We start from the raw sequence: 13,152 nt of genomic DNA on the forward strand, positions 1-13,152 counted from the left end.
TACCATTTTACTTTGTATTTTCTGTTTACATCGCTTAATTTTTTTTTTCTAATTTTCCTACTTTTTGTAAGAATGATAAAGTTTAATTTATTCCTTTCAGCTCTTTGTTTTTAATCCTTGGGCTGTTTTTGGAAGCTATAGATAGCATTTTCAGTCTTTCCATATCTGTTGCTTAGAATGCCTAGAGTTCTATCATTTTTAGTTATACAGTTATATTAAATTTACTAATATTTTATTGAGGAACTCTAGATTTAAAAATTTTAAAAGTATCATTATTTACACAATACTTAAAAAGCTTTTTGTTATGAAAAATTTCAAACATGCATATGTTTTGACACCAGTATAGTGAATTATCTTGTGGCTGGTATGGCTTTAACAATGATTACAATTATAAAAAAATGGTCAACCTTTTTCACCTAGTAACATTCCCTACTTTGTATCATTTCTTAAGTAACCATTTCAGTATTTGTTTCTAAATGATATTCTTAAAAATGTAATCACAAGTCATGATCACTCCTAAAAATTTACTTAATGTCATGTAATATCCAGTCAGTGTTCAAATATTCCCAATGGTCTCATAATTTTTTTGTTGTTGTTCAAATAGGGATCTAAATAGGGTTCACAATGGCAAGCATTTGAAAAGACTCATCTGAAATCTATTTTAATTTGTGTTTCCCCCTCCTTTCTCTTTTTTATTTTTCCATTGCAATTATTCTGCAAATTTTCTTACAGTATGGATTTTGCCAATTGCATCTCATGGTTTTCTTTAACAGATTTCTTTCTCCCTCACTTTTTATAAATAAGTAGTTAGATTTAAAGGCTTGACCAGATTCAGTCTGATTTTCTTTTTTTTTTTTTCTTGCAAGAAAGTTTCATAAGGATATTCATAGAGAGCACAGGATGTCTGGTTGTTTCTCTTCTGTTGATGTTAGCAATCAATTGATGATCACTGCCTGGATATATTATTTTATTAGGAGTTGCAAAATGATGATGTTTTATTCTCCTTTTAAAATTTATTACCTGAAATACTTCTATAAAGAAACTTTCCCTAATCAACTATTTAATTACCCTCAAATAGTCTGAATTCATGCAAGAAAGTCAGGATATATAAGTTTTCAAAATAATGACTTGGTTCCCTAGTATTTTGCTAAGATGTGCAATACTTTTTTAAAAGTGTCATTGTGTATCATGAATTTTGGCATTTTTGATTTTTCAATCAGTTGCAGTTATTATTCTTGTTGAATTTCAAATTGTCCATATTTTGACTAGGAAAAATTTTATTATCTCTTGAATCCTTTCTATCTGTCCTCAGTAGTCTTTGATAGATTTTTTGGTTCCTGGCTTGACAAAACGTTCTATAGAATCATCTTTTACATTTCCTGCCCCATCTTAGAATCCTCTATTTGTCCAAGGAGTACTAGTTCTTTTAGTGGAAAAATAATATTTAGAAAGCACAAGCTGTGTATTAAACATGCTATTGCCTTTTTAGTGAACAGACCTAAGAAATGTGTGTGTGTTAAAAATAAAGTATATCATGATTTCATATTGATAATTTCAATTCCAATTCAAGACCACAGAGATTTTACTTAACCTTTTTAGTCTTACATTTGCTTCTCTTTGCATTCTGCCAAAAATTCTGGTTCCCACAAATACCAGTATAATTATTCATTTGCTTTTTTTTTTTTTAACAGTACACTTAGTATAGCAATACTAACACTACCTCCAATGGTATGATTACTGAAAACAGTTTACGAATTTTTTTTGCAGCTCTTTTTGTATATTTGCAGCTTAGTGTGTATTCCACTAAGCATGTAGGATCAAATTACTGTATTTTAAAAACACTTGAAATAATGATGTGTGCAGTTATGCTACTAACTTGTTACACCATTTAATTTATCAATATTTTTGCTTTTGCTTTTTTAGAGATTGCTTTAAAATTTTTAAATTTTACAATTATGTGAAATATTTATATATTCCCAACATCAAATACACAAAGCAAGATATATTCTGAAAATTCTAGCTTTATCCTTGTTCCCTTTTGCTTGTTCCCTCCCTTCCCCTATACGTAACTCTATTAGTCAAGTTTCTCCAGAGAAACAGAACCAGTATATCATATATATAATTTATTATGAGGAATTGGCTCATATGATAATGTAGGTTGAAAAGTCCCACGATCTGCAGTCTGCAAGCTGGTGACCCAGGAAAGCTGTTGGTGTAATTCAGTCTGAGTCTGAAGACCTGGGAACCAGGGGAGCTGATGATGTAAACGCTACTCTGAGGGCAGGAGAGCATGAGATGAGATGTCCACCCTTCTAATGCAGTCCTTCTCCACCTATGTTGTCCAGGGGGGTGCTTCAGCCTCACCCCCAGGTTCCGGATGTATAGTTATTAGTTGATCTTCTTATGAGGAGGAATAAAGTCTGGAATGACCTATGTCACTGTCCTGATGACCCTCCTTGAATATCTGCAACATACTTATATCAAAGTCACTTAAAATATACTTATATCAAAGAGCAAATTTATCTTTCTATTGTTGAAATTGTTAGTTGACTTTTTTTAGTGTTATTTTTCTTTTGTACTTTTGAGCTCATTCTGAAAGGTAATTATACTTTTTTCCTCTCTGTGCCTACTCACATTTTCTAGCTCTTTTTACGTACGGTTCCCTAACACCAGAAAAAGATTTTATTTTTTTCAGTTTGGTGACATTGTCCTTTGCTAGTATCAGTATTATCACAGTCACTGAGCCAGTCATGGTGTTTGTTACATCGTAATTTAAAAAAATTTTAATGCTCTGTATGTTAAGCTAATATTAAGTACTGAGAGACTGGCATATCTTATTGGTGGGATACTGTTATCTCAAGTATTGATCAGCAGCTTTGTTCATACTTATTGGCAGTTTTACCCATTCCTTTACCTTCCCTTTCTTGCCTCCTCTTTCTTATCCTCACACCATTACCAAAACCTCCCTTAGCCTCTCTTTACAACTCAGCTCCTGCATGTCTCCTTCCCTGTCTCATTGGCCATCAATAAAACAATCAAACAAACACCAAATGTTGAACATTGGCTAGACAGGACACAATTTAAGTCATCAGACAAGCTAAGGCTATCCTTTCTTGTTTGGCTGGAGATAGAGCCAAACTTAAAGTGCTGTTCAGATAGTAGAAGTTGTCCAGAGGTGGCATTACCAGAGCTTCTCTCAGGGTAGCTACAATTGGGAAGTTTGTGTTGAAGTTCTGACTACACCTACTACATGGGGGATGGCAGCTCTGGGTAGTGCTTAGGTTGAAGTAGACTATATCCAAAAAGGCAACACAACTAGTAGCTGCCAGAGGGATGAGGTGTCTCATGAACCTATTATTTTGTTATTTAAAAATAATATAAAATCTGACTCATTTGTATTTTTCTAATGTGCTTCCCATTTTATTTCCATCTTTATTGAGGCATAACTAACATATAACACTTATATTTTGACATCACAATCAATGACACAAGATACTCAATTCATGGTGGAGAAGAAAAATTTGTTGAACAACCCCTTCCTTTTTTTTTTTTTTAAACAAGAGTGATATACACAGTAGCAAAAATGTAAATTGAACAGAAGTACATTCTTTTGGAAAACTTTTTCTTTTTAGACATCCACAGTCCTCAGGAGGAGGTGCAAATAATTTCACCAAGCAAAACTTTCTTTGCAAGACTAATTCTTACTCAGTTAAAAGTTTTCCAAACAAGTAGGATATGAACATGAGGGCACTGAAATTTCTATCAGTGTCTCAGTCCTGGGATATCTATCTATATATTTATATTTTGAAACTAAAGATGATGACACAGAATGTGAAATGCTTTCTTTGAATCAAAAACTGCACTGTGAAACACAGTGCAGTCCCTGCCAAAAAGCTAAGAGCTGTTCAAATAGAACTCTCCAAAGTTATCAGTATTTTTATCAAGTTGTAAAAAGGTGAAATTCTTTGAAGACAAAGGAATCAGAGGAAAATATTTGAAAGTAGTTTATAACTATCTTGTTAACATTTTTCTGGCCAGGGCTGAGTCAGAGAGAACTTTTACAGCAGCTGGAAAATTCTACAAAAATATATCTATGGCTAACAATGCCTCTGTTGACGCAGTTTGTTTTTTAAACTAAATAACACTTTGTGTTTTAAACTAAATAACATTATTTTCCCCAGTTGTATATAATTAAAATTTATTCACTTTAATGTAGTATGTTTTGTTATTTTTGACTAATATTTTACTTCTATTAGTTTATTTACTCATAATTTTTATTAGAATGAGAATGTATATTGAAGTTTATATTAATATTTAACAAATATTTTTAGTGATATTTTGTAAAAGACATATATTAAATATTTGAAATGAGTTAAAATTGTTTTACTCATTTTAAAAGTTCAATGAATTATGAACACACTCAGTAAAATACCATTATTGATACTAGTTTAGTGTTATATAAGAGAAATAGAAAAATATGGCATTGTCATTCCAACCAAGAGTGTCACAAGCAGCTCCATGCAGGTGGTGCCACAACATGCTGGAATCAGCTTTCACTGGCTTGCAAGAACCAGTTGTTAAAATGTCAAGGAATATTGTAAGTCAGCCGTTACACACAGTCATTATTACAAATTATGTGTAATATTTTAAAAAATTACCATAAATATTTCCAAAGTGACAACAGTGAAATACAGAGAAAAAAAAAATAGCTTACCTCTTTTCACATTAAGGTATATAAAGTTAAAAAAATTAAGTTATACAAACTTACAATTAAATACATTATATGAAAAACAAAGTTAATAGATATTCAAAATGTATCACTTCCTAGTTATTTTACTACATTTTTCTATTATCTATGCTGTTAGGGTTATCTATGTCTATTGTATTTTTATGGTTGATATATGATATAGCAGTGTGATACTATGTATGTATCAGTTCCCACTCTGTGTTAGTGATATCTTGTTGGTAGTTTGCAATTGGCCATCGTGGGAGTATTTTCCCGTAGAAATTGGCAAATTCTACAAAGCAGGGCTTGATTTATTGTTTTGTTGATATAATTAAACTTAAAAGTGTGCTGTGTATTTGTAGCCATTAAATGGTGAATAACACAAAAAAGAAGAAATACTCTTCCAGTATTTAAAACTACTATTAAAGAAGTCCTTTACATCACTGATGAATGAGTCAAGTTCTGACATAGTTCATTTTTTTATCTTACTTGTTAATGTAAAGGGAAATGTCAACAAGCATTCATGTTGGAACTACGCTAACTTGTCAATCACAATTACAGGTTGGCTATGGATATAAGAGTTCACCAAAAATCAACAAAAGCATTCTGTGAAAATCAATGGACTATATAGAATTTTTGATAAAGGGTATTGTATATTTTATTATTTTTAAATTGGAAAAAATATTAAAATCATTTAAATAAAAATAATTAAAAATAATTTAATTAAAATTATTTAAAATTGTAAGACACATACATTCCCTCCCACCACAGCTATTCTTTTAAACATTTATCAGCACATCAGTGGCAGTTCTGGATTTAAAACAAAATTTAACAGTGTTGTTGAAGTATAATTGATATACAAAAAACTGCACATATTTAATGTATAGGATTTGATGGGTTTGAACATCTGCATACACCCATGAGCCATTACCACAATTAAGGTAATAAACATCCATTGCGTCCAAAAATTTCTTCCTGCCCCCCATCTTTTTCTGTGGTAAGACCAGTTAACTTGCGATCTCTTAACAAATTTTTTAATGTACAATACAGCATTGTTAAGTATAGGCACTATGTTGTAAATTGCAAACTGTGATAAATTCTGTAAGTAAAAATACAGGGAGCTTTGATTGCTTGTAACAAGAAGACCGGCTATAGTCCAACATTCATCAAAGTCTTCCTTGAGGTTGTGGTATTTGAACTAAAATTTGAAGGGCGAGTAGGATGTTATGATACAAAACAAGGAGAAGCATCGGGAGCAGTGAGAACAGGAAAGAGGGCTAGTGTGTTTGGGAATGGAAATACTAGGGGAAGAAAGTGGACAGAAATGAGAGTAGGAAGACAAGCAGGGGCTGGACCATGCAGAGCCTTGAGAAACGATTGAGAAGTTTGAGTAATTGAATCATATGATTTGATATGTTTTTTTTTTTTTTAATTTTTTTTTATTATTTATTTATTATGTTTATTTTTGGCTGTGTTGGGTCTTCGTTTCTGTGTGAGGGCTTTCTCCAGTTGCGGCGAGTGGGGGCCACTCTTCATCGCAGTGCGCGGGCCTCTCACTATCGCGGCCTCTCTTGTTGCGGAGCAGAGGCTCCAGACGCTCAGGCTCAGTAGTTGTGGCTCACGGGCCCAGTTGCTCCGCGGCATGTGGGATCTTCCCAGACCAGGGCTCGAACCCGTGTCCCCTGCATTGGCAGGCAGATTCTCAACCACTGCGCCACCAGGGAAGCCCTGATATGTATTTTAAAAAGATCACTTTGTGAAAAATACTTTGGAAGGAAGCCAAAGTGTGGGTCATCAGTCACTTAGAAGGCTAACTGATGAAGGCAGTCCTGTGAGAGATCATGGAAGCTTAGCCTTTGGGGGTGGTGATAATACTGCAGCGAAGTGAATGATTAGAGAGATATTTAGGAAGCAAGATCGATAGGACTTAATGATGTATTAGATATTGAGAATGAGGGAGAGGGCAGTTTCAAGAAGTTTTACTGTTTTTTTTTTTATGAACAACCAGAAGAATGGTACCAATTATTGACTCAGAGAAAGGTGACAGAGGGCCCAGTCTGAGTTCAAGTTTTGGACATTCTAAGTTTGAAGTGCCTTTGAGACCTCACAATGGAGATGTTGGTCGTTAATTAGATATAGCATGCTTATGCCTTTTATATGGTATTATCATTTGGTTTCTGTTTTCAGACTGTGAACTCTTTGAGGCTAGCAAACATATATATCACTCAAAGTTCTTATTTTCAGGTAGCAGATACTCCAATTAAGCAGGAGCTTATTGAAAAGATATTGGGTGCCTGCCAGGTTTAATGTAAGGCTAGAACACTATGTATGGAAAAATGTTTCTAGGAACAAAGCTCCAAATCCCATATCAGAACTGGTGCAATGAGGAAACAATGGCAGAACATCAATCTACACCTGTACTGCTGCCCCTTTGGTGCCAACACCTCAACTTTACCACAGCTTCTACCACATGCCATTGCTGTGCCCTGACCTTGCAGCCTCCATCTGCAGACAGTGTGGATGTGTCAGAGTCAGATATGGTTGTACTTGATTGCCAGAGCCTAGGTCACGAGGTTATTCTCTGTTTGCAAGGATGACTAGGAATGTGGGTGTCTAACATACTCAGCCCCTTTAAGGGAAGAAGCTTTTGCTCTTCCACCGAGATAATGAAGTGGAGGCACTGCACACAAAGTAGAAAGAGGTTTAGATTTTGCATGGCTAACACAAATGGCAGATTTCCCCTTACATATATCTTATTCATCTTTGTATGCTTAGCACCTTATGTAGCAGATCTGAAAAAATAATTTTGAATTGAAAAATTTTAAACAATGAATTAGAGTAATTCAGGTAAAAATTTTCTTCTTCATTTTGATCATTTAGACAGTCTTTCTATTACTAGATTATTATACATCATTTTAATTTGTTTGTTGTAAGCTAGCCTCACTGTGATATTCCATACTTACTATTATACTTTGTTCTTTAGAAAAATATGTATTTTTTTCAAAACAGCAGTGGCCTTACATTTCTTATTTGTGGGACATAGGGCACATTTCAGTGCCCAAAATGTTTTAGACATTTTATTTAAGGAAAACATTTTTTTCCATTTCTCCTTTCCTACCTGTGCTTTATAATGCTAAACAAGTAAATAATATCTGACATTTCCTGTTGTTCTATGACGTATTTTTGCCCTAGAACTTATTTCACATTCCATCAGTCCCATTCAGATTGATGGAGTGCGATCATTTAGCACTTCTCTTGCCTCCTTCCTTTTTATGTTTTGGGCTTTCTAAGTTTTATGTTTCCCTTCAAAAATTTGAAAAAAAAATTGAAAAACCCCGCATTGTATTCATAAGCTATAATAGATGAGCAACAAAGATTCTAGTTGAACCTTGTTTAATGGTGGTGATGATTAATGAGGAAGCAATTTCTTATTAACTTGCGAAAGTAATCTTACTAGATCATTTCTCCCTCAGACATGCAAATCAGACGGTTTTACTTGCTTATTCCTATTATACGTTTCATGTTTTGGTGTAAAAAGAAGGCTTTTGTTTTTTTCTCCCATTAGTGTTGCAGTTTTCCTTGATACTAACGTCTTGAGTTTTTTCTTTCTATGATAGCAAGAACTGTTGTTAGAAGAGGCATGCTGTGTTATAATGCTAATTACCTGTCCATTTACTCCAAACCTTGTGGTAGTTTGTAGTGCGTCACTTATACTAGAACCATATGTGTTAGAATGCTCCTCCCTGTGTTGCTTTAGGTTAGCATTGGCCAAAAGAGGACTTTATGCAAGATTTGGAAGGCAGAAGTGAAGCAGTAACCATTTTCCTAGAAGGTCGACATGGTTAGATGCAGTGAGTGACAGATGCAGAGGTGCCCTTGGGTGCTGGCAGGTTCCAGCTGGCTGTTGGTCTGCATCCAGCTTTTCTTTCTGATGGTTGACCCACAGTGGTTCCAGGCCCACTCCCAACTCTCTGTAGTGGACTCAGAGGAGTGGTAGCTGCACAGAAGCACACTTCCCGTAGAGCTTCCTTTGAAGTCCTTTCAAGTCCCATTTCAGTGGCTGGATGTGCTTGGATTTCCAGATTGCCTGGCTGGTCACACTCACTCTGATCCTCCAACTTCTTGGACCTCCTGAGCTTCTTGAGCCTCCTTTGCCCAGCTTTTCCTCTAATTTTGTGAGATCTAACTCCTATAATAAATCTCTTAGCCTGAAACTCATGGTGTTTCTGTTTTCTGGTTGAACCCTGACTGATTCAGTTCTTCGTGCTAAAACTTAAAACTTGTTCTGATACCTTTTTCTTTGCTGTTTGTATTTGTCATGAATTACTTTTTTTTTTGCAAGCTTAAGACTTGTCTCTTGTCTTAAATAATTTTATTTCCATTTTTGGCAAGAAGTCTAAATTATTTTTTCTAGAGTTATTTAGTGTTCTCCTTCTGGTGAATTCTGAGCACATAATTAATGTCTGCATTAGTTTTCTACAATTTATTAATTTGAAAACGTGAGATAATTACGCATCCCAGTGTAGTTGTGAGAATGTTAATAAATTGTAAAGCATGTTATAATTGGTAGTCACTAATTTATTCTCTAGATATATGTGAACTTTCTCTATTCTGTCCTTAGTAAGAGAAGATACACTAAAACAACAATAACAACAACAACAAAACCTGTTTTGTTGTTGGGAACTTGGGTGTGTTATCCCACCATTTCTAGATGGAAGATATATTGCTTAATTTAGAAATAAAAAAAGTAAAACAATAAGTGAAATATGTATGAATGGTGATATGAAATAATGATATTTATAAGAGTGAAAATTGGGCTCCTTTTACGTATCTGACATGGACAAATGTTAAATCAACTTTGTTACATATTCTTAATGGAATGTTATGTAGCATTAAAATGTTTATGAAGACTTTATAATAACTTGGGAAAATGTTTAAATATTAGTGGAAACATAAGATATGGAATACTACATATAAAAAAAAACTGGAAGGAAATACTTTAAAATATCAATAGTAGTGGCCCGACAAATAAATTTTTTCTTTGTTTGTTTTCCTGTGGTTTCTAAGTTTTGTTACCTTTAAAATAAAGTATAAACTTTATTTGGTAAGTTGTGAATTGCTGTTGAGAATGGTACTCTGCTGTTTATTCATAGGTGTGAATCACAATAAAATGATAGGGAAGCCAATAAATTGCTTTTTATTTCATTGGCATAGCTAAAGAGGTATGTGAGCAAACTTCTTTTCTTAAATAGCTGGCATACATGTTCTTTCTACTTTTTTTTCCCCCCACAATTATTGCTGGGTGTAAAGGCATTGGCACCAGTACAGCCTTTCATTTTCTGCAGAGGATTGCATGCAATATTTATATATTATATATCATTACTTAGAAATCAGTTTGTGATAAAGGGAGCCAGAACTCTTCCACGGGGTTGCTTCTTTCTGTTTAAAGAGGCATCTTTTCATTGGAGTGTAGTAATGGCTGTAGTACTTTGGCAAATAGCTATAAAACATGTAAACGTCCTCCGTTCTTGTATTAATCCATCAGGAAGCTTTCGGGGATTCTTCTTGTCTAAAATATTCATAGGCAGCAGAATGTCCTGAATGCCCTACAGAATTTGTGCAGAGCCAAGGGGATGATTGATAGTGAAGTTCTGTTCTGAGTCACTCACAGTATGTAATTCTATTTGTCTTGCCAAATACGGGAGAGCAGGCAACTCATAAAAGGTAAAGGTAATAGACACTGTATTTTCTTACATTTAAAGAAGAGCTTGGTGTCTCCACTTCACTGTACTCCACTGAATATAGCAAATTTTTATTAAATAAAATAAAATGCAGTTGCACCATTCTTTGTAGAGTGGTAAAAAGTTTTATTAAACAGATGTCATTTATTATATTGCACATTTCTCTTTGGTATATATTTGCCTGCCTGGGTGTATCTTAAGTAAATGAGGTTCAAATGCTTAGTTAAAGAAAAACCAGTCAGGGTGCCTACTATAAGCAGGGTATACAGTAGATATTCAATACATCCCTTAATGAATAAAAGTCACTATCCATCTTCCAGTATTTTTTTTTTTTAAAGAAATTCACGTTCTTTTTTATTTTTTTATTTTATTTATGACTGTGTTGAGTCTTCGTTTCTGTGCGAGGGCTTTCTCTAGTTGCGGCAAGTGGGGACCACTCTTCATCGCGGTGCGCGGGCCTCTCACCATCGCGGCCTCTCTTGTTGCGGAGCACAGGCTCCAGACGCGCAGGCTCAGTAATTGTGGCTCACAGGCCTAGTTGCTCCGCGGCATGTGGGATCTTCCCAGACCAGGGCTCGAACCCGTGTCCCCTGCATTGGCAGGCAGATTCTCAACCACTGCGCCACCAGGGAAGCCCATCTTCCAGTATTTTTGACATTAGTGTTTTTAAGATATCATTCAGTTTTCCATTAAATCATTGTTAAAACTGAAATTCTGTTCAGGCTAATCTCATGAAGTCAGGTAATGCAACAGATAAGCAATAGACGATACTGCAACTGATAGCTGGATTTAGCACGTTGAACCACTCTTATTTCCTGAGGGCATGAGTGTATCATTTGCACTTGTTCGCAAGTCCTTGATCAGGACCTTGGAATCAGGTCTGGAGTTCTTGCTTTTGGTTTTCATTCTTCAGAATATAACCTATCATTGTTTATGTCAAATATTGTGCTGCATTTTATCTAAAATGAATTGCAATGTATTGGAAAGATAGAATAAGTTAATTACAGTGTTCAAACTTTATTTTTCTTTAGTAAAAAGATACTGGAGTTACAGAAATATAGCATCACTGTGAAGAAATTCTTGATGTATGAGACCACTGAAGTCAATTGGGACCTTCTACCTACAAGGAAGAGGTATTTGAGCCAAGAGTTGATTATAAGTGTGTATAATTTGGTAGACTTTAATCAGTTAAACAGCAGGGGCCATATTTCAACATTATTCAATTTTCACTTTGCACATAGTAGGAAATCAATAAATATTGCATTAAGCAGAAACCTGGAAGAGTCTTAGACTGCAGGCAATAATCATTTAGGCAGAAATTGCCAAATGGTGGGTTTTCCACAGGAGACTCATTGGACCTTGAAATTTGGGTATTACTTTGACTGGTTTGTGTTACATTTTTCATTAAGCTTGCTTCTAATAATATCTCATGCTTTAGCATATCCCTTATCTTTATTCTTGGCATACAGAATATAGTTACCTTCCAATCTTTGAGACACACAATAAATTTGCCCAGAAATTTGTCCACTAGGCAGAGAAAAAATTGGCTGACATAGGTAACCAAAGATATATACACATGTCTAACCTATCCTGAAAACATCTTCCTGTCGATTGTAATTTGTTGAGAATTTTTATGCTCTTTCCACTGAAGTGAAGAAAAGTTGCTTTTCAAGTGGTATGAAAACAAAGTGGAATTTGTAGTCCTCTAAGTCTGTTAGTTTTTTTGCCCCTATGCAGAGGGGCAAAGATAGAATAGGCTACTTTAAAAAAATGTTTCAACTTTTATTTATAATTTAAAATAAGCACGAGAGGAGCATAATCTGATTTAAATTTTATAGAAATCATACTGTTATGTACTATTTTAGGGATTTGGGGGGAATATAAGTGGAAAGAAGAACATAAATTAGGAGGCTATTGCAGTAATCCAGGAACAAGATGGCAGTGGAGTTGGAGAATAGTGGACTGAGTCAGGATTTTTTTGGAGGTGAAATTGATAGGTCTTGATAGAAGATATTGGAGAGTGAGGGGAACTGTGATATAAAAAAATGGGCTGACTTGTCTAGATTTAATTTGAAAATATGAAAGAAGATTGCAAAGAGTTTGCCTCTAAATATTTGATGTTTTACTTTTAAGTAGACATGAACTTAGTTGATGAGCTCTTTTTGATCAGATAAATTAAAAGAAGGCAGTGAAGTTAGTGGTTACAAGAACAGGTTTTGGACTCAGACTGCAAGGGTTGAACCCCAGTTCAATCAGGAGCTATTTACGTGAAGGAAAATTACTTTTATTTTCTATCCCTCAATTTCCTCATTTACAATTGTACCTATACGGAAGGTTGTGGCTAATAAATGAGGCAATTCACCTAAGGTACTTGGTACACTGAGGCCCAAGGTAAACACCCCATTGCAGCTATTACTTTTTTATAAAGTGGGCAGTTCACAGAGCCAGTCTAGATAGCTGAGAAACAAGAAAAGGTGATCTCAGATATCTAGATGTTTGAGGTGTACTGGGGTGAATTACCTGAATTTTCTCCTCTTCTACTCAAGTTCTAAAACTTTTAGGCTATCATATCTTTTGCAGAAATGAGTATCTGCCTTTGAAATATCTTGCTCACATGGAAAATTGAAACTATATAGAAATATTTGTAAACAGTTAAATTTACCATTGAAATTTTTATTTTTCTTA

At 34.6% G+C, this 13,152-nt stretch overlaps 1 protein-coding gene across 1 annotated transcript in view; it reads left to right on the top strand.

Annotated features, from left to right (window-relative positions):
* LOC309665544 (uncharacterized protein) overlaps positions 1-13,152 on the top strand; it is a 329,472-nt gene that overhangs the window by 40,413 nt on the left and 275,907 nt on the right. The window contains exon 2 of the mRNA XM_082472194.1: positions 11,499-11,600. Coding sequence (XP_082328320.1) covers positions 11,499-11,600 — 102 coding nt within the window. The remainder of the gene's footprint in view (positions 1-11,498; positions 11,601-13,152) is intronic.

The sequence above is a fragment of the Balaenoptera physalus genome (assembly GCF_965194825.1).
Source record: "Balaenoptera physalus genome assembly, chromosome: 8".
Classification (NCBI taxonomy): domain Eukaryota; kingdom Metazoa; phylum Chordata; class Mammalia; order Artiodactyla; family Balaenopteridae; genus Balaenoptera; species Balaenoptera physalus.